This window comes from Augochlora pura, chromosome 1 (assembly GCF_028453695.1).
Source record: "Augochlora pura isolate Apur16 chromosome 1, APUR_v2.2.1, whole genome shotgun sequence".
Classification (NCBI taxonomy): Eukaryota; Metazoa; Arthropoda; class Insecta; order Hymenoptera; family Halictidae; genus Augochlora; species Augochlora pura.
Genome location: NC_135772.1, coordinates 5,267,811 through 5,295,326, shown reverse-complemented (window position 1 = coordinate 5,295,326; position 27,516 = coordinate 5,267,811). Strand labels below are relative to the sequence as shown.

The 27,516-nt window shown below is 46.1% G+C and overlaps 2 protein-coding genes across 8 annotated transcripts in view; both read right to left on the bottom strand.

The window, feature by feature from the left end:
- Nucleotides 1-13,845, bottom strand: part of Cwo (transcription factor cwo) — a 28,108-nt gene extending 14,263 nt beyond the window's left edge. Inside the window, exons 1-2 of one of the 6 annotated variants that reach the window (XM_078184469.1) lie at nucleotides 13,745-13,845; nucleotides 11,826-12,402 (exon numbers count right to left, since the gene is read on the bottom strand). In XM_078184469.1, coding sequence (XP_078040595.1) covers nucleotides 11,826-11,890 — 65 coding nt within the window. In that variant the 5' untranslated portion in view covers nucleotides 11,891-12,402; nucleotides 13,745-13,845. Of the gene's footprint in view, nucleotides 1-11,825; nucleotides 12,914-13,744 lie in introns of those variants that run through there. The other 5 variants (XM_078184470.1, XM_078184472.1, XM_078184481.1 and 2 more) reach the window with 5 other exon arrangements.
- Nucleotides 13,846-16,420: 2,575 nt separating this feature from the next.
- Nucleotides 16,421-27,515, bottom strand: Scaf6 (SR-related CTD associated factor 6). 2 transcript variants are annotated; one of them, XM_078184398.1, is made up of 8 exons: nucleotides 27,074-27,515; nucleotides 26,382-26,552; nucleotides 25,084-25,747; nucleotides 24,930-25,001; nucleotides 24,313-24,712; nucleotides 23,833-24,236; nucleotides 23,384-23,749; nucleotides 16,421-23,252 (listed from the first exon to the last, which is right to left on the bottom strand). In XM_078184398.1, the coding sequence occupies exons 1-8, from the start codon at nucleotides 27,090-27,092 to the stop codon at nucleotides 22,958-22,960; spliced, it is 2,391 nt and encodes a 796-aa protein (XP_078040524.1). In that variant the 5' UTR covers nucleotides 27,093-27,515; the 3' UTR covers nucleotides 16,421-22,957. The 2 variants fall into 2 exon arrangements, with proteins under 2 accessions (XP_078040524.1, XP_078040534.1); XM_078184408.1 differs by lacking the exon at nucleotides 27,074-27,515 and having other exon boundaries at nucleotides 25,084-25,685; nucleotides 26,382-26,517.
- Nucleotide 27,516: the final 1 nt, after the last annotated feature.

Below are 27,516 nucleotides of genomic sequence, written 5' to 3'. Positions count from 1 at the left end.
ACAATTTTCTGCATCGTTACTTGCAGTAGCGTAATCACGTTGAGCAGGTTACAGCCGAGTATGTATGTACCTCGTGTACCTGCACGTGGTTGACATTTCCCGGCATGTGACTCGGCAGCGAGCGTTCTCTCCTTCCTTCTTCATTGTTTTAATGCACCGCTCGCACGATCTTGCCGTGCTGACAGACCCGGCGATGCACACCTGTGCACCCACAGCTGAACTCACGCATCCTCGTCGTAACTTGATCGCTCGTAAATAAACGTGGATACGAAAGTATCTCGTCCAAGCAAAAGAGTTACGTAACGAAGAAAAGCAAAGCTCCGCGCGTTCCTTCGCGGCTCGTTTCGCAGTGTTCCGCTAATTATTGTTAAAGAGGCTTCCTACTGTGACGGTAATGAACGCGAGTTGCTCCTCGAGGGAAAACGATCGTCGCGTCGACCGACGAATCGCAAGACATTCTACAAACTTGCAAGATTTCTCTTTCCTTTTACATCTTTCGCATCTTGCAATAATTTTATTTGGCACACGACGAACTATTGCAAGCACGCGATCAATTTGGTTCGGTTGATAACCGAGATCCGCGCCTCTTACACGGCCGCTGGTTATATCATAATTCGCTGAGCAGAATCCGCAAATATTCACGTACCTGGATTCGCGTAATTACAGATGCTATTAATGGAGTAACTCGGCGGAGGAGTCCTGTTACGAAATCATAGCCGGACCGTTCGCGTTCACCTATTCCGTTCGCCCGCGAGCAGCAGAAGCGCCGTTGCGATCGCGAATCGACGTAACAACGGCACGTGTATACCGAGAACAGATGCTTTGATCGACGAACGTTCGAGACGTCGTACGTGAAGGAATCGAGGACGTCGCGCGTCTGGAAGACAATGATTTCCAACCGGAAGTTCGATAGAAATTCTGCCTTGAACCATTTTGGGTTCTTGGCCTAGAAAGTTGCAACCGGATAAGCAGAAACTAAAACCCTTGAGTACAGCCACGAGAACGATGCCAAACTATACTATGATTTTATTTCTTCCAACTGCAATTGACTCTTTGAACTGGTTTAACAGATTTGCTAAACAACTCGATAGTATGCCAACATTCCGATGAGTAACAAGTACCAGGAAGATGATGCTGTGAATCACCGTCAACGTCATCGCTCATAAGAATCTGCGCGGGACACCGCAATGTTTTCACAACCTGAAAACCAATCGAAACAAAATGATCACGGTCGATTCGGGAAATGGCAGAGAAATGCTGACGAGGACTAATTGTGCGAAGGCTGATCGCGCTAACGAAGATCCAACCGCGGCGATATCCCGCTCAATTAGGAAATCAGCGTTCGCGAGAAACGGTGAAAATTTCCGCTCGACCTTAATTATTCGGATTTCAATTGGCACGGAATCAGGGTACGATGGATCGCCAACAACGCCCCTCATTCGCAACGTCCTTCGTCGACCTTACTGCCCACCACCTTGCTCGGTTGTCGGTGCGTGTCTGTCACTTTCACATATGGTTACACCTACTGGTGGTTCGCTTCGTGCACGTGCATCGGTTAACCAGTTGGAAGACGACCTGCTTACTGACTTAGCTCGCTGGGATCGTTCTTCGGTCGCCTTGGTGCGCCGAGCACGGTCGACTCCTTCAAAAAATCCTTTTATCGCGGAATCAATGTTGCGCATTCCTGCGCCAGAATTCCACGAGTACTCGACGCGGGACCATAAAAGTATTAATCGGTTCTTTCAGAGGTCAGTCATGTGCTTCGGACCACGTGCAAAGTATCAATTTTTTTTTTTATCTATAATTCCTTATTATTTACGAACGCGTGAAACTACGTCCTAAGGTGAAACAGGGACATCGCGTGTTTCCATTTCACAGATATTGTCGTTTAAAGCTTTGCCCATCACTTTCTTATCGTTATCGGACCAAGTACAATGTTAATGTACGCCTTATCTGGATTTACATAATTCAACCAATTGCTTCGATCGGCGCGAGCAGTATCGAGAATATTAAACGGAGCAATGGATTAATAAAATTGATTTAGACGAAACAGCACAGTTCGCTGGACTTGCGTTATTTTGCTAGATCAGGCAGAATGGATCGTATTAGTTGCTAATTGGCGGAACGAAGAGAGGACTACGAACAAAGGAAATCGTCTCCGTAATAAAAACAACGTGTCTCGTTCCGCGGAGACGTATCTCCGACGGAAAGATTAATAACCTGGCACTTATCACGCTAACTCGCGCGTTCCCGATAACAAACGATTCGCCTCGGATACGAAATCGTCACATGCCACCCACCGTTATCGCATAAAAATCCATCGATTTCTGCGAATCCCGCGCAGCACTCGAAGAGAGAAGTCGGCGACCGAGGAAACAAACGCTTCTCTAGATTCGGTATCGCGCAGGATCATGTGATCGCGAGCAGACGCCAGAAGAAGCCTGCGGGGTCACTTTTAACCATTGCGTAACCGCGTGAATTTAAATTCGGATTCGAGTCAACGACGAGAAGTTAGTCAATGCCGGCAACGTCCTTCCCAGAACTTTCCTGCCGATTCGCGCGTATTCGTCGGCGCTACACCACCGTTCACTTTCTCGTGCGGCTACTCGCGGCATGGCGTGGCACGCACAAGTTCACGCACGTGCGTACTCCGACGACGACCACGCAATGCCTACGAGCAAATAACAAATAAATCTGCGATGTCGAATGCCAGCCGATCAACGGCACAATAAGAATTTCTCAAGATAATTTATCGTCTCCACCGGCTGTTCCTGTGAAAGGATCGCAGGACGGTTGGGAAACGTGTTACGGACCGATTGCGATGCCGTAGATTCTTATTTCCCGTGGGAATCGATTCCATATGTATGTATGTACGTGCCGAGGAATAATGGGTTCATTTTCCGTGCAACCGAATTAATGAACGAGCCAGCGGTAAGAAGTAGACGAAATTGGGAAACTATAGAAACAGTGTCTCAGGTTTTGGAATTAGGATGGTCGAGGACATCCGTTCCCGACAGTATCGACTCAATTGCGTCAACTTTGTCGTCGCCACGAAGCGTTTTCACGCAAATCCAAGCACGTTGCGTGATGTATTTGGTAAAAGGCTGTCGCGTTCGACAGGATGACGTTCAAAAGACGGACTCGAGGTTCATAGTCCGAGTTCGTTGGTTATTGCCGAACGTATTGGCCTTTGGAAATCGATGCTTCCCAATAACCAGTGAATCATCGACGCCAGTTATCTTCTTCTGTATAACAGAATTTTCGCAATACGATAGGTGTCCCGAAAAACGATCGAGTCCTGGTCGCGTCCGAACGCGCGAACAGAGTAGCAGAAGATCTCGAAGAAAAATTGGAAAAACCCAAACTGAAGATTCATTGTCAGTCGATGCACAGCCAGAGAGAGAGAGAGAGAGAGAGAGAGAGAGAGAGAGAGAGACGCGCCCGTGTGCCGATAATCAGCGGGAATTGCTGATAACGTCGATGCGACGACGCGCGAGTATCGGCGCGTATTTCGTGCACGCACGCACGCACGCGCACGCTTCGTGACAATATGCGGCCGTGACACTGTTCAACAAATAGTCGAAGCCTCGGGAGACTTCCAAGAAATTCGAGCACGGTTCCGTCGAACCGGCTCTCCTTTCGTTCGAGAAGAATATTTTTCGCCGTGTGCTTTCTTATCGGCCACACGTGGACCATATAATCCGATCGATCACGAGTTACGTGGCCGGCACTTGGACGCGCTTAGACGTAAGTAGAAAGTCACGATGTATAAGTATGCACGGCGTCGCATGCTCGCTCGCGCACGTGTACGTAACGGGTGGTCGAAAAACAACGAAAATCCTACGTGACACCACACCTGCTGATGCAACGCGCATGTCGCTCGAACAACGGATGCGTGCGCTATCATGGGGTCAGCTATGGCCTGTCATTCGACTATTCTTTATTCTATATAAATCAACGCTGTCGTTCGGATGTACAATGCCCAGAGGATTAACGATAGGATACGCTTAGAACGTAACTCGTGCACAAGCTGCTCATCCTCCTAGAGGCAACTACGAAATTGATTTTACATTTGAAACGACGATACATAAATTTCATTTCGGTGATTAATTATTTAAGGATCCCTCCAACAAGAATTATCAATGATGTTTCGATGAACGACCTCTCCAAGTGTATCCTGGAGACACGAAGTCGTATTGGTTTCACAACCAGAGATTATCGTCCTACAGAAACGAGCCGTAGTTTCCAAACGATGAATCATCTCAACAGAACTCACTAATCTGTCGATAAGGATGTAATAAGTCCGGTAAACATTGAGAAATACTACACATCCTGTATCTTACAGACAGAATCGAGTTACAAAGTCTCCATACGTCTCGGAAGCGCAGCGCACTTTTGCGGGCGACTGTACTGATCCTATGAATAATGACGCATCATGGGCATCCTACAATCCACGTGTCACGGAACGTGTGAAAGATTAAAGATATCCAGAACCTACAACCGTTTATCAAAGAATTTGAACTAATCAATCGCTGGGAGAATGGCTGTGTTAGAGCCGACGAACAACAGGGATTTGCTTTCGAGCTGGAAAGATCGATATTTTGAAGGCATCTGTAATTTTACTCTGGCCGAGATTTATTTACAATTTCATGGGGACAGGGAGACGGTCCATCGAAAGATTCGATAAAACAACGAACACCGTTTCGCATATGCAAGCATACGTTATTCGCTTTAAGGGGGGGAAACTAACCCCCGAATGTCCAACTAGCAACTCTTGGATCACCATCGGACCATTCGGACAGGTTTTACTGTTCTTTGACGTACTCGGAAGTATGTATGTAGTCCGTGAGCGCTTCTTTCTTTTCGACCAGGATCGATCGGAAAATCCCGTTCACCGCCGCTTTCTTGTTGCTCCTTTTGAAATTGTAGGCTGATCGAAGCGAGGCTCGCGCGTTCAGCGTGATGCGAACCGGACAGCGCGGAACTTACATAAACGCGCGTAAGGAAATTCCATCTAAGGTTGCGGCGAGGACCTCGCCGTGGTGGTGTGGCTGTTCAGGCTCGTTTCCTTAATCGCCGTGCGATCGTAGGGGGAATATTAAAGCGGCTAGGACGTGGCACGGCCGGTCACACACCGACACCGGCATTGTTTTGCTCCTCGAGCACCGTATTTGTATATACCGGGTTGCTCGGTTACTTAAAAATACTAACCTACATCCAGCCGAGAGCTCGGAGCGCGTGTCGAGCAACGTGACTCCTGACTCGCCGCGATATATGTATGCCAGCAATCTTGCTGCTCCCCGCCAACCGCTGCGCTCGTTCTGCCCCGTCTAGATACGCGACCACGTTCGCATGCAACGTGGATAGCTCGTCCAAAAAGTCGAGGCCTTCTCTGCAGACGGTATCGGGAAAGTTATCCTCGGCCCGACCAACTAACCGCGGCAGGATTTTTACGCGTCCAACTTCGCCTGCTTCGGCGGCCACCCTCCCACCTCCCCTCCCAGATTTTACGTAACAGGGGACCGAGAGATAAGCGATAAGGGTAGATGTCCCAGTTCGAAGCTACGAATTGCCAAATTATTGATCAAATTATAGACACGAGAGATATTTTCTACCAGCGATCATAATGGACAATCGTTTATGTGCTTGCAGCGAGTACGAATTTGAAAAAAAAGTCGTGTTGAAAATGTCCAAGAGAGCGAATCTTTGAGAACGCGGGCAAAACGAAGACCGAGGCGTAAGATATTTTCGGAAACGGAGTTCATGAGATCAACTTCCGGCCTGCAAGACCAACAAATTTGAAGAAATCCGAACAAAATCGGCTCGGTCTCGCCAAATATTTACGCGCGAGATTCGCGGGAAATTCAGATCGTTCCAGGAACGATCGAAAAAAGATCGGAGGATTGAAAAACAACGAGGGGACTGCAAAAGAAGCATGTCCGTCGCGCAGAACGCGAGCTCGTTATCCCGTGAGCAACGACCACACCGTATATTTCATAATTCTACAAATAGTTTCACTGGCGCAGTTAAATCTGTCCGCGGCGACCCCGATTTCGCATAGCCGCGAGCCGAAACCTTGACTCTCTCCGTTCGCGGTTAAGAAGGCGAAAACTCCCTAACCTCGAGAGAGAAAAATCAGGTATACAGCTGACAATCTCCCCGCCATTCAGATTTAATTAACCGCGTGCAACAACGATGCGAAACGTTTGAACTCGTTTTCTAGGAAACCGTCGCTCCGACAACAATTACATCAGCGTTGCATTAAATGAGCTGGATGAAATATCGTTGCCCCCTCTCCACCGCAAACAAATTAGACGATGCACTTACGCGTGCCTGGTCTCGTGTCGATTCATTCTATATTGGTTCAGCGAATCATTTCCAGTTACAAATAAATTACATTCAATTTCATAGAGTCGAGTCAAATATTGCGTTTAATAGGATTTTAATCGTATTGAACTTTCCAGAGGAAACAAACCCAAGGTTTTTAGATGATATCGAGCATATTATCTGGCGTTGTTCATGCTCTTGCTTTGGAGAGTCTCGATTCCCTTGTCCCGGCTTTTCGAGCCAATACACTGTTGCGTATTGGTCTCGAGCGAGCGACAAAGTCGGCGCAGCGAATGTTCATCTCTTCGTGCTCTCGTACGTTCGAGCAATTTACATTTTTTCCGAGTGAATCATCGTTCCCGTCGCAAATAAAATCGCTGTACTATTTTCCACGCCCACCGGCGCGTGCACGCGCATTCATCGGTCATAGAGAAGCCCCTCTCCGAGCCGCGCCGCGTGCGTGCGTGCGAGCACGGTACCACACGGACACACGTTCGAACGGCATGGATCAGCCAAGGTAACTCTCACTTTTTCTCTGAACGACACTGAACGTCCCCAGAAGCACGCCGTTCGTCATTACGAGAAATATGGGCCGGCCATTGCCAATAAAAAGCAATTAACGACGCGACCCGGTGGCGGAACGGAATTTTCGCCAGGAATAATGGAACCGCGTGGCGAACGGTGGGGACTCGCGAGCCTTATCGCGGCGGCTCTCGTTGAAATTTTCCACCGGTTTCGTCGCCACTCGAAAACATTGTCTTACCGTCGGGAAACCATTGCCAATGATTACGGTGCCACGCGAAACAACACGATGTACCGGCAAAATTGAACAATCATTTTTCAATCGTGGATTTGACAATTTGTCGACAAAGTTGCTTTAAGAACACAGCGAGGTACATAATCCTCGTCGACTTCAATGGCATATCAATATGTTGCCGGGGTTATTGTACCAAGAAACTTCTTCTTGTACGCATTCCTGCCGCTCGTCTTTTTAATTTTCCGAGGTACATATTCGAAAATATATGTTTCGTTAACGGTGTCTAAATTTCCTGCCCGCTCCACGAACGTTTTCGCTGAGTGACTATAGGTCGTGTTACACACTTCTTGCACTGTTTTCATACAGTGTTGGTTTGTGGTCATGCCCGCATGAGTTGTATTATGTATATGTTTATACAACACCATGCGAGATGGGGAACATAGCGAGCGTAGTCTCCACACCTCGCGAATCTAACCACAACACCAATCTCTCGACCTTCTTTTCGAAATCATCGCCTCACTTCGGCTCCTTTTCCCGCGATAGAATTCCTTTTTCGTTATTCGCCTGGTCACGCAGGAATACATATTTCCATATCGCAGATATTTCCATATCTTGACCTATGTTAAGATTATATTTTAGGAATTTGTTTTGACAGAATCCATTAACATATCCTTACGAAACTTCGCAGACCTGTTTGCATACGTACGAACCACCGTCGTGAATTCTGACAAGTTATTGTGATAATTTTCCCCGATCGATCCGCAAAAGACCATAGATTTGGACGCAATAATGTGTTGACACGAAGAAGGAATGCCAAAGTAATTTGCACACGTTTACAGAGTTTTGTTAGCTCGAAGCCTACGCTAAATGCACGCTGTATATGTACCTGAGAGTGATCTACGGCGTTACGCGACATTTGCAACGAGCACTAACGAAACAACATTTCTCCGTGTTCCCTAAAAAAATCACAACGGCAATTGACGTAAATTTCGTTATCTGTTTGCGATGGCCCGTTTTGCGCATTTCTTTTAATCGGCAATCAGTCCTAAAAATTCGGATTTGGGAGCGAAAGAAGCATAACAAAGCTTTTAACAAGTCTATCGTGTTCGATCCAGTAAACAAATAATCGTCAGTGTTATTGAACCTGCGTGTTATGGCGGGAATGCGTATTAAAACGTCCGGACATCGCCTCGTCGACTGGAAAATTTGAAGGCGAACGCCGGTTCACGATAGTTTACGCAAAATCGGCGACAATGTATCAAACCAAAGCATCCACGAATTAGCGTGCAGTAGACGCGTATTTTAAAGCACGACGGAGAAACAATATGCCAAATTGCTGGTTTTATCTGAGCTGCGATTTGTGGAACATTGCGTCAATAACCGAGCAGCTTATCGGAGAAAGTGGAACAAAGTGGTGCAAATGAATCTGAAACGCGAGGCTTTTCACCTCAAACAACCCAAAGGAATTTCCGTTGTTCCATTAAGATCCTGTCGGAAGGTAAGCAAGCTTCCAGCAGATTCATCTAGAATCATTCGCGATGATTTCCGTGGCGTCACGGTCAATCGTCCTCGCAACCTCGGAGATATTCTTGAGAATCGGTTGCCGCGTATTCAATGTTATTCGCCGCAGCGGCAAAGGACGAGCATCTTTTTTTAAGAGCGCGCGAGATCGCGGACGTCGCGCGCTCGTAAACGGAAAAATTTCGACGCGTTAAACCGTAAGAAAATAAATTCGTATCAACGAGGAAGTGGTTTATCGTTGACCCGCGATTTCGCTAAAGGAAGACCAACTAATTGTTGCCCACAACTTTCCTTTGATAATTCCGACAACGAGTGTCTACAAGAATAATGACGCGCAGCTCGCATTGTATCTTATCGTCTCTCTCTCTCTCTCTCCTCTTCGCGTTTGGAAGGTGAACGCGATCTGCCACTGTGACGTCTCTATGTCCGAAGCGAATCTATCGTGTTTTTAAATGTTATTTGAAATATTTGTACTGGGAGGCGGTAACTTCTTCTCGATTTTAATTAACTTATAATCTGTGCTACCAACGTGAGAAGACCGTGACTATTATTTTCGTCGAAGATATACAGACGCGCATAAACGGCAAAAGAATTTCCACGGCGTTCGCGAAGGATGACAGGATAGATGGAGACGGAGAACAGAAGAACGACGACGGCTGACGGAACGACTGAAATGCTCGGCAAGTGTGTCGAAGGACCTTCGGTTTGATTCACGATAAGCGGCTACGCAAACCGGGAAAATATCTGTGTCAAGATGGAGAAACAGAGGCACGGGATCTGGCCTGTGTTTACGCACCGATACCCAGCAGACGCGAGACACGTTAATAATTGCGTTCAACGTAACGGCGGCGGTCATTGTCGACCGGATCGATGCCTCTCTACGCCTCGCGGACTCTTAAGTTATTGCCGATCGACGGAATTCCCTTCTCCGACGCGCCGACCTCCATACGGACTCGCTATTCTTCGAGGCTGCAGGTGCATTGCCGCTTTATCGTCGCTGCGAGCTACCGAATCGGAGTGAATCGCTTCTCGGCATAATCTCGTGACTAATACCATCGTGACGTTCTAAATTTGATAATCTACCCACTACTGTATCACTATCTACCGGGATTTTCCCCGGAGACACGAGGAAAATGTAGCAAAATCATGGAAGCTAATCTCCGTTTCGTCCGTTACACTGGTGGCGTCGCTATCTCAAGACCTGGCGGAGCCAAGACCAACGACAGGGTCCAGGGAGCCGGTGTGGCCACTGGCAAACTTTCCGTCGACATCTCGTTGGATTCGGTTAAAGCCAGTCGCTTCCGCCGAATTGCGTCGGCTGTCGCAACGCTCGCGCACAGCGCCGACAGTCCACCGTCGTGTCCATTGTCTTATCAGCATCGGACACGATAGCACCACAAGGGAATTACCCGCGCGGCTTGTCGGATAGCCGATTAATCAAGCAGAGTCCTCGAGCAATGTCGCGTGGTTTCTTGTATTTATAGAAACGCGTCATTATCTAAAATCGGAAAGCTGGGAGCCTTCGATATCGCCGCGGCGTTATTTCATCGGATTTAAAGCGGTGATTTCATCGTATTCCGCGAGAATTCCGACATCGAATCATTGGATCCTGCATTCGCAACGGTGACTATATGGCAGAGGTCGCATTAATTCGGACCGCAAGAGTTCAGGCCGAAAGGATCGAGCAGCTCGCGTAGCCCCTGCACGGAGACCGGCGAAAAATGACGAGTAAAACACGCCGTTCGATTTCCAAGTTAAATCGCTGTCGAGACGACGACGGCGACGACACGCGTCCACGCAGCATGTGGAAGGAAGGTGCTCAAATAAATCCGTATGAATCGATCTACGGTGTCAATGGCCGATACAACGACGGATCGAGCGGCCAAGAAACAACGTCCTATAGCGAGGCTCGAAGAAATTGCCCGGTTGCTGGGAGCGCCGTCCGAGCGAACCTCGGTCTTTCATCTACCTACAGGTTGATTCAACTGTTAGGGGTCTGGATTCTTTAAATCCGGTGGTCGTGTACGAACCGTGATCAACGCGAAGCCTGTCCGGCGCTATCAGTTCCCCGGTAATGAAGTCAGATAAAGCAATAAAATTGTGGGACGCGTTTCCTCGATTTCTGCTCGATACATTGGCCCCACCCTGTATGCAACCGTGCAAAGACACCTGTTATTTCCACCGCTCCAGAATGTTGGGTATACGTTAATCGTCGCTAGTTCCGATGCTAATAAAAGATACGATATCGTTAATTTATTCCGCTTGAAGCGAGTCGTAGCTTCTGCTGAAACGGACCGACCCAGTTTCTGGAATCGCCCTGTACGCAACCGTGTTTCCAGTCTATTCTCGATCGCTCGCGAGTGTTTATGACCGGCCGTGCCGCCGCCAGTCCCGCGAATGTCACTCGTCGCTCTCGTTCGTTCCTCAGCATCCGAACGAATAACTAATGCGTGTAAGAATCGCCTCCGTCGACAATAGAAGCGACGAATACAAATGCGGCGAGAGGCTCGTGCCACTCGTTCCTTGAAAAAAAACTGCGCTCCTCGTGACATACCGGCCGATAACAGCCGATAACAGTCGAGATCGGTAGCCCCCATTATTCCAATAAATGCGGCTCGCTCTTTCACGGTAACGATCTCGATTTTATTGCGGCCATTCTCCACGTGTAACAACATAACGTAATAGGCGATTATGAAGTTACGCTCCTGGGACAATTACCCGGTCTCGCTGATTTTCTACACCGGGATCCTCGAACGTGCGTTCGATCCACAAATCGATTACCAGCACGTGGCCGAACACGCCAGCCGCGTTAGTCTTATGGAGACCGATATATGTACCTAAAATATCTCCATTCACGGCTTAGTTTTAACTTTGGAAGTTCCTTTAATTTTGAAATATTCGAAGCACGCGCGATGAAAATTTTAGTACCCGAGTTTGTTACTACGTCGTTGTCGAGCAGCTGAAGAGGCATTTGTAAAATCGGTTGACACATTTACGTTTCCTAAAATCGCCGCACCGGGTCGTCGGCAAAGAATTTGATGTCGCGCGCGACGGCCCGATTACACGTAATTATCCCTCAACGATCGATAATTACAGACACGTGCATCGTATATCGCAGAAAGGATTTTTATATTCATGCTCCGAGAGTATGAATAAATATCGTTCGAAAAGAATAACAACGAACGTATTGAATATTCATAAACGTTTCGTAGGTACTCACCTCTCGTATTTCACTTGCATCGAATGAGCGGAGTTGTCCTCCCAATAATTCTGTGTCTCCATCATCTTGAAGCATAGAATCACTACCAACACGCGACACGATCACTTCCGATTTTATCAGTCGTTGGGTATTTTTTTTTTTGAGGACCCCTTGGACCTTCCGTCGGCACGACGAAGATTTCGGCACTAACTTTCTCGAACTCGCGGCCGTCGCAACCCGATCGCCTCGCGGTGTACTGGAGCGGGAGGATTATTAATGTAAATCCGGTATTTTCACTGGTCTCTGGATCATGCGTGCATAGTACCGAGAAGAAGAGAGTCGGGCCTTTCTTAAAAACGATGACTCCTTGATCGATAGTACGCACTCGACGAGTAGGTTAGGTTCGCCTCCGCATACTCACTGACACACGCCTAACGACCCGACGGACCAAGAGGCCGGTACTTGGGAATCGCCCACGTCTTTCCGTCCAGTCACACTCGCCGATATATCTGTGCTGGCGCCCTCTTCTTTTCTTCTTTCTCTTCCTTCCTGTTTCCCGTCGCGATTTCGTCTTTCCGTAAATTATCGTCGGCTATCTCTGTAAATTATGCAGTAATTTGTAATCCGATTCCGCGGCTGGCTCTCCGATGAAAATCGATCCGTGCGCGATACCGACGGGAAAAACTTCTGTTCGATCTCGAGACCTAAAACGCTCCGCGATAAGGCCGTTGACTCGCCGACCGTGAAATTCCACGATATACTAACCGGCAGGGGCGTAAAAATTGAACATGCCGCCGCGCATTCACTCGCGCATCATCGTGTCCGTTATTCGCGTTGCCCGCGGCAAAGTGCGCGACTTATTTCAAAAATTTCACGGCGCTGAAGTTGTCTGGATCAGCGATCGCAACAGTCGCAGGAAAATTTGATCGATTGAGAACGCGTCTATGTATCTCTCTCTCTCTCTCCCTCTGTCTTTCCCGCTTATTTCGATCGACGGTTCTCTACGGATTCGTGGGAAGGATTCCGCACGATAAAAATAAAGTGGATGATTCGAAAACAGTTGGTGTCGCGACGCGTTTAAGCGTGCGTCGTTCCCTTGGCAGGTTACACTACGCGTATAATACGCGGTCTTGTTCAATTCTCGCGATGGGCCGCGGTGTGGCATGCAGACCACTGGTGGGAGCAATCCGCAGGCGTCTCAGGTGCGGAGCAATCGACTCTAGAGCCACCTAACCTCAAGGCCCTATCCCGACGGTTATCTCGTTTCCCGTCGACCGTCGATACCATCGTAGCGGGGTACCATTGTCAAAGTTAGACTTTCGCCTTCGCCGAAACAACCAACGCCATCGCCGTATTGTTTCGTGAGGCAATGATCACGGACCCGCTCGACTCCATCCGGTAATCGGTGGCATTTTCAAGCGGCGATACACCGAAACGGTGAGTTGAACCAATGATAAGACGCTCCATTCCCGATGCATCGTGTTCCGATAATATTACGCACAGATAGCGATCTCGAATTAAACGCTTTGCGGCAAACAAAAACAAAAACAAGGTACATCAGATTTTATCGGGTAGCATCAACGTTGATCTTTGCTTCCCGATTAACCCGGGACGCGCGTTCCCACCCCCGTTGGTTGCTCCGTCGGAAAAAGAATCGACGGATTACTTAACTGGCGAGGGAACGCGAGAGTCGCTTGTCGTCGGAACGGCGATGCTGCGTAAAAGTAAAGTGCCGATGAAACTTCTAAATCGGTGACGGTACATAATTAAGAGCGTCGAGCCGGCGACGCCGTATATATTATGTATACACGCGATATATTAGATAAAAAACAAACTGTCACTCGATTCATTCGTGCAAACAAACGCGCCGTTTACGATCTAAATACGCGTACAGTAATATATCATTCAAGAATCTCAGGAATCCAGAGACGAACGGTTACCGCGAGGATAACGGCGCCAGATACGGAGCCCCGATTTTCGCAGTTATCGAGCACGATGTCTCCCGGTTACGTTACACGGTGCCGACGGGTACGAGCCAACTACGCTTTCACCCTTCCATTTCTCCAGTACCCGGTGCGATTCGACGACGGCGACGACGACGGCGACGGTGCGCTCAGGTGAAACCAGCGATGTTCTTCCTTCCTCGACTAGGAGGATCGCCGTCGGGTCACGTAACGATTCCGCATGATGATGCAAATCCGGTGGTCGCGACGAAACCGTCGGCGCGGCGGCGAGACGGTACTGGAGGGGCCGGGGGAGGGTAGAAAAATGATGACTTTCCAGGTGAAAGTCTGCGACGAGGGGGGTGAAGCGGGGTCTTGAGACGTTACTGACCAGGACGCGGAGTGGTGAACGCGTGGAGGGGTACGGAAGGTGAGGAACGTTCGTTCGTTGGATACGCAAGCTCCGGGAGGAGTGGAACGGGCAGCTACCACGCTATGTGACACGTGCGCGTGACGTCACAGGGCCGGTCACGCGAGCACCGTGTGCTCCTGGTCACGTGTCCTGTCACGCGCTCGCCTCCGTCTCTCCTCTCCTCTCCTCTCCTCGCCGCGCAGCTCCAAACCGCTCGGCTCCGCGTCGCGCCGACTGCGCCCCTGCCATCAGAGACTACCGACCGTCTCTGTCTGCCTTTTATTTTCCTCCGCTTTGTCTCGACCATTCTCGATCACGGGTCCTATGTAACGCGCCACGACTTCTCTCTTTATCTTCCTCCCGGCTCTATCCAAACGGAATAAGGTAAATGTCCCAGTGATTGGACGATTAAGGGAACAATTTCTGCTAGGAGTCGCTCATGAGACTAGCAAGACAATATATGGACACCAAGGATTTCTGGGCAACCCCACATAGTATAATACTTTATCCGTACGAAATATCCTGCGTACAAATTGATGTCCAATCATTGGACACGATCCACCCTTACTTAGGACATACGGCCGCAGACGCGACAAGTATTCAGACTTCGTCGCGACACAGACACGCGAGAGAATGATAGTCCCCGCCTTGTTTCATCGGCGAAGGAGGCGTCTGCAACTGCACGATGACAGCAAAGCTATATCGCTAATCAGAATTTGAATATTGCAGTTGCTTTCACTTTTTCAGCTTATTCGGACGTTTAATATTCGCGAACGTGTTAATTAGTCAGCATCAAAAACAGCTGCGACGCACTTTCAATTAATTCTAGGGCTAGCTTGCGCGATGGGAATTGGGTTATCGGAGCGTGCTTGTTGAAACTTGTATCTTCTGGTTCGATGTAGGTCACGGATTTCTACCATTCGATTCTACGTTTGTTTAAGGTTGTTTCCGATCCGGGTTGTTGTATTCGACGACGTTGTTTAACCGTCGTTACCGTCGTGCATTGGAGGGGCGTGTTTTATGGAGACCACTTCCGGGTCCTTGTAGATATTCTTGTGTACAGCTGTTAGGATATAAGACAGAAAAGATGAAATTAGTTGAAAAATACATGAAAAACATAGCGAAAGATGTAAAGGATTCTTCAACTAGTCTAGCAATGTACATCACCGGCCGATAATTTCTAGAAGCGGTGCTTAAAAAGTTATGCAAATGTTGATATTTCTTATCGATCGATGGTGCTGTCAAAATATGGTGCAATCAAAGCGATGCGATATAATGTGATGTGGAATATTATCGCAATATAGCTGTGATACGTGAGGTGTAAGCGACTTCTATATGCGTGTGCGTGTATAACGCATAGTTTCGGATTTTAAATAGCTTCCATCTTCAAAGAAACTTTGGACGAAAGATGGTAGAGTATTATCAACGATCAAACGACAACGAAGTTTTCCCAACTATCGGAAGATTTATTTAGATGCAGAAACTGTAAAAAAAGTTTCCACGAGAGGTCGTACGTAGTTTTGATCGCAAATTACGAGATGAAATATTTACAGGCTTTGAAACCGACTCGTCGCTGCTCTATAGCGATTCGGAATGCGCGCCACTTGACAATAGCTGGCCATTTTAAATAATAGACGCGGCAGCGGCGATTAAAGAAGAGTAAACCTTTACAAGGTTTAGTAGGTCGTTGCACGACTGCATTGCAGATGTAGATTATTAATCGCGGGGAATAATAAAAGTAGAGAAGCCGCCGCGTCGCTTTGCCGATCAAATGGCAGAATTAATCGAACCCTTTCCTCGTCATGACACACCGGTTCTAGACGATACCGATGGCTTTTCTAGTTCTGCAGGTCACCGATGGAATTTCGATTTCGTTTCAGTTGCACACGACCGGACACTGCGCAACCGATTACGTTTAAAGGCTGATTATGCGACCGACTCGGAGCTGAAAAGAAATTATGGCTGTCGTATGGAAAGAATGCAGCTAACGATGCGTTTTTTTGTTGACAGGATTTACCGATTGCGAAACATTTTTATAACGCTGAAATCCGCAGACGGACTAGAAAGTATAAGTGTCGACGATTATGTAAAAGGTGGTTTGTCAGCGGACAGCTGAATTCTAATTGCGAGAAATTACAGGCCCACAAATAGAGCGTACTCGTGCGAGATAAATAATAATTTCGAACGATTATGTTACCAATTGGGTCCATATTAATTTGCAATTGTCGCGCGGTCTCGAATAATAAATACTATAATTGCTTTCGGGTGTAGCGCATCGGGATTGAGTAAAAGTAATCTCGGCTTTCCAAATGAACAGCTTACGAAATTACTTTTGCAACAACCCAATAGAAAGTTGGTAAAAATCGAGATGAATCTTCATATGTGATTTATTGTAACGATAAAATATAAGAACTGTTTCTACGTAGAAATACGGTTACAGAACACGTTTTATTTCATTCTTGCATTTATCTCGCAGCGTTAAATGCGTGTTCAAAAATCATATCTCACTGTGAGACAGTGATCCCAGGCCGCAGGCTAAATTGCAACCAAAAAACGGAGAACGTTCTTAGTCGATATCGTTTATCGCTATCGCATGGACAAAAATAAGTAATTTATATTCGAAATTGGCAAAACGCTTCGACAACAAATTCTGGAATTTCATTCTTGTTTCTGGTCATTTAAAACTAAAAGTTTGACAAGCTCTACTTTCGGAAACTATACAAGTATTATGCGGAATAGCGAGTAATCTGTCCTCGCCGAGCAGAACGCGTTTACAGTGTCGAGATGTTATCGAAAAATACAATTCAGGACTTTTTCGAGCCGCCGAAGTAGAATGGTCTCGTAAAACGTCTACGAACTTGACGTATGCACGAGTACGCGTGCAACGCGACCGACTCGAAAATAGGTGTCGTTATTTTCTGCACGGCTCAGGAGAAAATAAACGCGATCTGTGGCAACTTGGAGTTATTCTCGATCTGGTACACCATTACGTGCATCGTGTCGCGTTTAATCGCCTCGTTCGTGCCTCGCTCGAGCCCCGCCTCGAGCAAAATTATTGGGGCTAATATTCGTCGATTGAATTACATCGAGACGTCGATATTTCGGCGCTTCTTCTGCCCGCTGGAGGCAGCTGAGCCCGATAAGGTGTCACCGTCTCGTTATCGCGGACGGAGAGAGCTTTAACCTTTGATTTCAGATTCCATCGCGAGAAATAACTGTTTGAATATTCTTTCTAAAACATTCCGCGAACTCCTCTTCGAGAATCTGAACTCAATTATGCGTTCTTCGAGCGGCGACCGTGGTACCTCGAGCCCACGCGACGACTTGAGACGAACGACTGTCGTGGATAGATAGACATCGACGACTCCACAGGATACAGCGACGTTGACGAGTTTTCGTTTTCACCCGCGTATTATTAGATACCGCGATACAAAATAATAAACGTTCGATGGATCTGCGGAGTTATCTCAACGAACCGTATCCATCCCGAAATACCGCTTTACGCGCAGATATTAAATGTGCATCGGCTGGCGTGTCTGATCATGACTTACTCGTTCCACTTCGAAATTCGGACGCACGTGCAGTCGATAAATTTCCACATTCGATTATTTCGGTAGCATAACTTGAGTTTAGACATTTTCACGCCCCCCTCTCTATCTTCTTACGATCTGTACTATTAGATTTATGGTAAAAACGACTAGGTATCGTCGCGTTCCAAACGAATCGTTAAGGGGGAAGTGCAAGGAGCTGTCGTTCGATATGCCACTTTGTTGGTGTTTTATCGAAATTTTTCTCCAGCGATCGCGCAACCGGCGTTATGTAAAACCGGCGGACGTTGTCGTGAATTAGCGAAGACGCGACAAAGTGAAATTGATGTGCCCGCCGCGGTTTTAGAACAGAGAGGAAAAAAGTTACACAAGGGTCGGGAGAGGGCACGTGAAAGCAATTACGTCATGGTGATTGCATCGCGGTGCATCGAGGTGCTTCCCCTCGATTATTGCCTGAAAATCGCGTCTCGCAGAAATGTCCGCTCGTTTGTCCTTGGCGAATTAGAACATTCGCTCGCTTCGAGCATAATTATAGTCGTAACGGTGTTCCCTTCTAGCCCTGGATAGCTCTGGGATCCTGTGGATAAGAAATCCTCGATAGGTCCCCGCGTTCCCAAGAAGCGACGTACTTGAACCTGAAAATCCCACGAACGGGATTTCTTTCCTTTTCATTGCTCGGGTGTAGTCGACTGGTGGTGTTGCGTTACCCTATCGCACGCTCTATTTTCAGTTCCCTTGTTACGAATCAACGGCCATCGGTCTAAACCATCGGAGAAAATACGATCCTGCTAGAAATTGGTTCTACGAGAGCTATTGAGCTAGGAAATCACTGGGAACTAAAAGAAGATACTACTGAATTGTTTCCAATTCTTGTTCTCCGCAATCGCGTTGCTGCAGGAAATTTTTATTTTGCATAAGAATCCGCGCAAGTATCTGCAAACGAGTAAAAGCAACCCGATAATGAATTTCTGTTGGACGATTAGGCGAGATTTACCTTTTACCTTCGATTTAGTCGATACAGAGTAAAAGAGGCTGTATTACACAATCTGGGTTGCATTATCGAAACAGAAACGCGTAAAAACGTTGCGATTTTCAAAGCACGATTGCACATCGTGCTGATACAGCTGAACGTTGTGTCTCGTTCGTCGTTCGTGATCCGACATCCATAACGGAGCAACGCTCAGGAGAGATGTCATTGCACACCGTGGCGCAAAATAACCAGTTTCTGTTCTGTCCAGCGCGGCGGTCGGCGGACACATTGCATGCACGTGTCGGTAAGAGTAAACGCGTGGTCGAGCGCGTGACTCGGCGACGGCCGAGGCGTGCCCTTCTCTCAATCACGTTGAATGTAACGCGGTGCTGTCTTTCCCTCTTTCTTAAACACCCGTGCCCGATCCTCGTCGTTCCTTTCTGTCCGTTGGTCGCCGCTCTCCCACCGCAGGTCCCGCCAGTGCGCCACGTTTCTCTCTAGTTCACGAGTCGGAGCTAACTCGTTTTCTCTGTTCGCGCGTTGGCCGCCGCCGCGCAGGTATGTGGCCGGTGCTGCCTTCGCTGGGCCGCCGTGGCATCCCTTTGCGTGCAACGTTTGCGTCCTCGCGGCAGAAAGAGAACACGAGGGAGGAAAGGGCGAGAACCTGCTCGAAGACCTTCCACTGGCACAGCCAGGTGTAACGACTCCTCGCGACACCGTAGGCCGCGATTCCGCTTCGATCCTGCCGCCGACCCCACTGGCAAGGCTGATTGGAAACGTTCGAGGCTTTGCTAATCTCGCTTCTTGCCACATCGCGGTCCTTCGTTCGCAGAGAAATCGAGCATCTGCTTTCACCGGTTGGTCCTCGCACTCTACTATAATTTCAGAGTTGGATGTTGTTTCCTGGTGGCGCGAACAATTTCTGCACTCCTCCGTTTTGATGAACACTGTATCTACGTCGGTGTTGTAAATCAGACGGGATGTAAATCCTCCGTTATCGCGAGTTAAAAATAGACCGCCCAGAAAATGCTTCCGATAGCGACCATGGATTTTCGTTATCGACGCCTACGTACATGGGAATCGCCATAGCGAGCCACTATTTAAAGCTGTCGCCCACAGGTCCACTTCCGGTCCGAATACGCGTCCCGAGTGCAAGATCCGGTTACCGCGTGACGATTATGAGGTCACCTGCGACAGAGCGTGATTTACAGTAGGCTTTCGAAAGGTGGTGGCTTGTTCGCCTGAAATCGATAAACTGATGAATGGAAAATTGAATTGTTCTCCTTGTAACGGTTAAGCGTTCTCCTCCGAAGCGCTAATTTACAGCTCCCACTGTCCCTTTTTTTTCATCCTCGATACCTATACGCTCGAGAACTGTTTTTCCATTGAGTCCGCACAACATTATAGAATGTCGCGGCATGTCGTAACTGATCGACAAGATCGCCGCGTGTCTTTATAAGGATCTACGAACGTAACAAGGAGAGTCGAGTGCGAGTCGTTCTAATTTGACATCGTCCGTGAAAAATCTTGACAAACAAGGGTAAAATGATACACGACGCTTGCTACTTCTAGCTGGCAGGAAAGGACTGCGGTCTCCTTCGGCATTGACCAAAAATTCGACGTCCGTCTAACTCTTCGTATCCAACGTATGCAACGCTAACGGGTGTTTGTCAGCCCTTTCGACACCTCCAAATTTTTTCTATGAAACGAATTTTGAATATTCGTTCGCGATGCATAATTTACACGGTAAAGTAGAAACAGTAGTTACATATTCGATGCCCTGGTTTCAATAAACGACACTCCCTTCCAAGAATACTCTTGGAAACTCAAACGCTATGTTCTAAAAGTGATGTTTTCAAGCAGCGCGTATGTTCGATGTGTTCGTGCCGGTGCCAAATCGTGAACGTAATCTGCTCTTTATCTTCGCGTGCTTCTCCACTCTGGTGTCACGTTTTGCTCAAACGTGATGCACCAGCCTGCCAAGTTCGTGCACGCACGCACGTACGTAATATTGTTTCCCATGAACGGCAGACGGCTCTTGAAAATACGGTCGTCTTCTGATCGGAGATACGCGGAACGGGATCAACCAAAGGGCGCACAAACTTTGAATCGTCGCATTCGAGATTGGTCCTGGTGTCGACGCGGTGTCGCCAGTCTTCCGACAAGTTCACTGGCCGTTGCTACCCGATTGCAACCGTGTCTCCTCGTTGCTAAGTTCCCTGTTAAATCGTCCACTTGCATCGGATACAGTGCGTTGACACGATTGCGTCTCGAGACGAGAGATGGACTCGTTCTACGTGCATGGCGTAGAAAAAGCTACTCGCCTTTATGGCACGGCAAAGTATCAGCGCTATTCCCTATCGATGACCTTTGTCGCAGATAAAGCTGTCTCCTACGAAGAATAGCAGATACTGCGGAGTCACGATCGTAACGAACTGAATTAAAAATCACTTATCTTTGGGTACGTTTGAAAGAATCGTTATTAACGAACAAGCTGCATTCTGTGCTCGCAAAAAAGGGCACGAGTAAAATAGTCCGGCCCAAGATCGAAACCTGCAAGAAATAGACCCGAGGGGCATCTCCTCCGCCGTGGTCTGAAAAAATACTAACAGTATTTGTTTCGTGGAAGATTCTCGTGCGGGCGCGCGAATGAAAAATATCACGTGATGTAAAAAGAATATCGGAGCTTCGTCGACCTTGCCGGAGATACCTGTAAGAACTCGCACACCAGTCCGCAGCTTTGTTGACGCCACCAAGCGAGCATTCTGGCTGTTATCGCTGCGAAACCGGTTCGCTGTTGGATTTATTCGGTTTCGATATCGACTGCTGCTGGGGGAGTTCAAGAAGGCAACCGACGATTAGCAATATCGTCGGACGTCGCGCCGTTCTTAGCCAGTTACCAAGACCTTTTTTCATTCTGGCGCGATTCGCGTACGCGCGCGTCATACGGCCAACGATAAGGCGTGATGTAGAAAAATAATCGAAAGAAATCCTATTATTCCGAGATATCCGAAATCCAATTAAATTCATTTTCCTTGAGTTTTCTGCTTCGCGCTGGAAGTTCAACGGAGTTTCCAGCGTGCTTTGTGCACGCGATCGAGTCGTGGCTAATCTAATTAGTCGCGCGTTCCTCGCGCCATTTAATTTCTCTTGCTCGTCTCTTATCGGGTCGGACACTGAGCTCTTTCGTTCACCGGGTTACTCTTATGTATCCAATATAATCATTTATTAATTTACTAGATACAATTACTGTTTCCTTTTTAGTTCCGTATCTCTCACGTGCAAACAATGTTTGCGCACGATGTGTTCTCTTATTTCCGTACAACGACAGGGTAGGATCGCTTGATTAACGTTCAATGAATTAGTTTATCGTTCGAAATAAGAGAATAACGAACTTTAGTATGACATAATGATGGATACAAGTAAAATGTAAGCGTATGTTCAAGTTCGTGATGGACGATAAACTGCGCAATTGGTCGACTTTGATTCCTTAGATGACACTTTGTTTAAAACATGATTAATCGGTCCTCTTGGTATGATTAAAGTTAATATTGATCATCTTGTATAATGATTTCATCTATTATTATTATTATTATTATTATTTAGCGGTAACCTTGCCGAAGATCTTTGTACATAATGTACAGAAGGTGTATAAAATTGTTCTTTTCTTTTGTTTCGCACCATGCACGATACAAGTCGATTTAGTAAACAATCACTCCGTGGTGCACTCTTGGATCGCAAGGTGACCCTTGTCGTATTTATAAATAGACAAGCGATCAATTTCATTATAAATAATTGTCCTTTTTTTCATAACTCATTTCGCGATCGTGGAATCTTCCTCGAGCCGGAATATACAGATAAAAGATTTGTCTCCGCGCATGATCGACACACTATCGAGAAGATATATATACGTGTATATACATACACTCTTATTTTTCAAATATCATAAAATAATTGATCGTTGTTACGTTCAAAAACATAAAACTACATAACACGCGCATGCATACTTTGGCAATTTCATTGATAAATAATAACTATGTACCATTTTTGCAATTAGGCGCGAAATTGGTATAAAAATTCATTCAGTAATAATCGAATATACAGTTGCTTTAAAATTAATCCTCACGGTCTAAAGCGCGGGTCTTTTCACAATAGAATAACAGGATCGACCGCTCGAGAATCATGCCGATCATGTAACCACGCTGATATACACTGTACGCGATAATTATATCTGTCATCAAAACGATTATAGAGAATTTGATAATTTTACTTGATTATATTCAGTCCCGTTCACCTCTTTCTTCGGCACGTTCTTCCGCCCTCGCTTTCATTCTAGTTATAAATGCTTGGCCTTTACTTTTTCTAAAATTCTCGTATGGATCGTTGAGATTAATACCGACGCCCTTATACTGATCATTTTTATCTCTAATTTCACCTCCTGAAATAGGAGCTTCGATACCCTGTTCATTGGCACCAAGCCCTGCACCACTCCAACCCATTTTCTTGAGCAACTGATGTCCTTTGTTACTTTCGTCTATACCAATTTCTTGAGGAGCTTTACTGTAAGTTGATCCACTGAAACGAGGTATTCCGAAATCAATTTCCCGATTCGATCAACGAGCTAAACACTAATCACTAACTTGCGAATTTTATACATTTATTACTATTAATTTATTATTTATTACCAATAATATTGTATTACTTACAGGAAGCTGGGCGGCGTTGGACTCCGATCCTGTCTATCCAATCGTCGATCGGGACTACGATCTTTGTTGCTATTTCTTCTCCTCCTACTTCTGTTGTTGTGATTGCTATTCCGACTATTGCGCCTGTGATTGGTTGCCGGCGATCTGGATCTACTTCTACCTCTCGACCTTGACCGCGATCTACTTCTCGATTTACTTCGATATCGTTTCTTTGGTGGACTAGGACTTTTCGATCTCGGCCTCAAAATCGGCGATGGTGATTTCGATTTTTGTCTTATACCGGCTACGACGTCCTCTTCTTTCCGTTTCCGTGCAGCATTCTTTGCTTTATAATACTCGTATAAACCTAACTTCTCCCATCCATCGCTGAAACAAACACGTGGACGATTTGCAACGCGCGTTCGTTATATTACCAATGAATTGAAAAATTAGATTTAATCGAATGTTACCTGTCGCGCGGCGAGTCATGATTCGGCGGTGCGTAGAATGCTTCTACAGCCGCTACTAATCTTTCGCTCGGTGGAGCCGGTGGTGGTAGTCTAATAGCATCTGGATCCAACGGTTTGTATTCAGCGTCTTCTAATTTAATCAGAGGTACCATCAAACCAGCAGGAAGTTCGTAGTAAGGCATACTGGGCATTAAATCTTCAACGGATGGTTCGTGTATAACAGGGGGCGGACCAAATCCCGGCGGTGGTTTCGAGAAGTCTGGTAATGGAACGTTTGTGAACGGTGGAGGATCGTTTCCAGGTGGTACACCCCATCCGGGAGGTGGTTGACTGAAATTCACGTCTGTGCCAATCGGAGCCGGAGGACCGGAATGACTAGGCGGCATAGACATATTCTGCTGATTCTGCAAAAATATCCTTTTTCTGTTCGAACATCCTTACGGATTACAAATTAACGCTTAATGGAGATCGTTTGCATACCAGTTGGGGTGGCGGCGGCGGCGGCGGGGCTTTCAGTTGCTGATCAATGGCTATCTTTTGTTGCTCAATGTTTTGAATTTGTCGCAATGCATGAGTAACGAACGCTTGATGCTGTGCTTGATAATTATCGAAAGTCTGCTTTGTTGATGTTGTGATTGGTGTAATGGCAGTAGCATGCTGTGCCACCAGATTAGCCTGATATTCAGACCAAGATGCACTTGGTTGCTTCAATTTATCTATAATTCCTTCATCAAAGTAATTATTTTTTGATTCCCACAAACTTAGCAGTTTATTTAGTTTATTAAGTTGTTCTTCTGATGCAGCTAGTGAAGTGTTACAGAACATGGGTACAACAACACTTTCCATTGCCTTGCGAAGATCCATAGACTTTTTTCTTGCACTAAAGAAGTTTTACATTAAATACCAAGCAGGAACGTCATCAAACCTTAACAAACTACACGTTCTATTGCAACGACATTGATGGTTTACATTCATTGCATTACGAGGTACGCTTATAATGATAGTTGCGAGTATATTTATGGAGGATTTAATTTTTGCAATCATCCAAAGTGCGTAATCCACACAAATGATTTGTTATTAAGTATCATGATACTTACCAATGATGCAAGACATCGTTCACCAAATAGATAATATGAAGTTTGTGACTAAAATTTGTTGCTTGAATTACTCTGAAATAAATCAAATTTATTTAGCGAGAATGCATGTGCACACCATGAAAATAATCAAACGAAAGTTTCAAGAGGGACATACTTTTTCAATAAATGATCCGCAACGACCTGATTACTTTGCGGAGTAACAGAATTCTGTAGTATCCAGGCTTTTCCCGCGCTTATGCTATCTTTTGTGCAGCTATCGATAATAGGTTGCAACACTGCGTCGAATGCAGCAAGATCTGTGCTTGTGCTTTGTGCACTATTTTGTAAAGCTGTTTCTTGAGCTTGTCTAACAGCATCTTCAACCCTTCCTTGTTGCTGCGCCATCAATGCAGCATGTTGTGCAGCCAGATTTTGTTCCGATTGTCTAACTTGTTCCTGTAGCGTGGTTTGCTGCGATTGCAGATTTGCTAGTTCATTCTGAAGCCATCCAGGGGGCCCGCCAATGTTAACCGGTTGCGTGACTCCGGCAATCGGTGGATTCACACCTCCCATAGCACCAGGGACTGGTCCAATCGGTGGTCCTGCATTTCCTGGTCCTCCAATTTGTCCAGGTACTCCAGGTATAACGGGACCAGCTTGATTTCCCACTGGTCCAATTCCCACTACTGGGTTCAATCCATTGTTTTGAGTATTTAGGCCAGGTGCAAGATTGACGTTATTCAGTGGCTGAGCGACGGTAGCGGCTGTTTGCTGCTGCTGCGAAACGTTTAAACGTGGGTCTGCATTTTGCATTGGATTTATTCCTTTTTGCTTTAAAACTGTAAACGAATGACGGTGGATTATTGTAAGATGTTTGATTCCTTCAATGGATATTGAAAAAGTATACAAATAGTCCAATTTCTGTTGAGTCTTATCTTCTACCAGTGCATAATAAAATTCTTGGCATTTATGAGAGAAGTATATTGTGAAAATTCAATAAGTTTTTTGGGAACACTATATTCTTTCCCTGTTTTTTTTTTTTTATACATATATATACATATACGTACATATACATACATTTTTACTTTTTTTACAGTACTAGGGTATTACAGGGCGCGTAGTTATTGTAGATGGATTATAGTTCCCATACAGATTGAAGCAATATATTGACAATGTAGTCCATATTAGACAAGCTCCAGTAAGAATCTTAAAACTACATCTTCTTAAAATCATCATTGCCAAGAAATAGAATATGTCTTTAGCTAAAGCATTCTGCTTAATAAATAGCAATCCCAAAATCTTGAAATGAAGTGCTGATATTCGATGAATAATAGTTTTGTACATTCGCAATGACGAACTCAGACCCTTTCACCCGTATCTCTTTTTTCAAAGTCATTCCTTGTTTCGTTGAATAAAGCATGGCCATTATGCTTCTCAATTGTTGTAGCTGTTAAGGGGCTGTATCCCACTTACTGGCTTGCTCTGTAGTCACTTTGTATTGATAGTAGTTGAAGTGCTCCCCACCAAACAGGAAACCAAACTTTGGATTGTCCTTCTGCTTGTTTTTTGTCATCTGCTCGAACTCTGGTCCATTGCGAGCCACAAACTGTGCCAGTTTGTCTATGATGTTCCGTAACTCTGTATCTGGGTATTATACCAAAATGAACAGAATTAGCATGTAGATCATATATACGCGTGAGATCGTTTAAACAAGTATTACAATAATAAAAATGGCAATATTTAAATACAGTACTGAAATAGGATTTCTTATTTTTAAAGTATGCAGTCCTAAACCAGCCCATCGCAACCTGAAATATTGAATTTGTTTTGAAGGTTGTCGTTTCGTGAATATTTCTACGAAGATCTGTCTGTGGATAATTTAATTCATTGATTGAATAAATTTACAGTAGTAACCTAATGTGTTGCTCCGGTTTACATAACCTACTATCTAGAATTTAGCTTTACTTTCTTTTCCGAATACGTTCTATTACTTGCATCGTGTCACGACTCACAAATCTTGAATTCTTACTAACTAAAATGCTAAAATGATAATTCACAGACATTACGATTAGTAAGAAAAGGAGTTTGTTAATATGCTCGCTCGGAGAGGGAATGTGCAAGACCGTGTTTCACCGAACCGCCAGATCACAACATTCGTTTCGTACCTGCAGGTGCCTGGTCCATTATCACGATTACTCTTTTGCTTTCGCGCTGAATTGGATTACGTTCCTTTTTAGTTTTATTAACACCTTTTTACACACGATCGAATCTCGACTCCGGAAAACATTATTTTTTTACAATGAACACGACAACGCTAGACGTCGCCATTAATTTCGGGGCATATTTACGTTTCATAGGATTGCCGCCAGAGCCAGAGCTGCTGGCACACCACCATACATGTGTACAAACACAGAGAAAAGAGAGAGTGTCACGCCCGGCTTTTCGAAGCACTAGTTAGAGTGCTACCAACGCAGCAGCGTGGAACCATGCTAACACACGGCTTCGTTTTATCACGGATTAGATCGAAACTAAGTTCCACGCTTTTGCATGGGCTCCAATTCCATTTGACAGAAAATTTCCTCTTTAAATACAAAACTGGCTACGTACT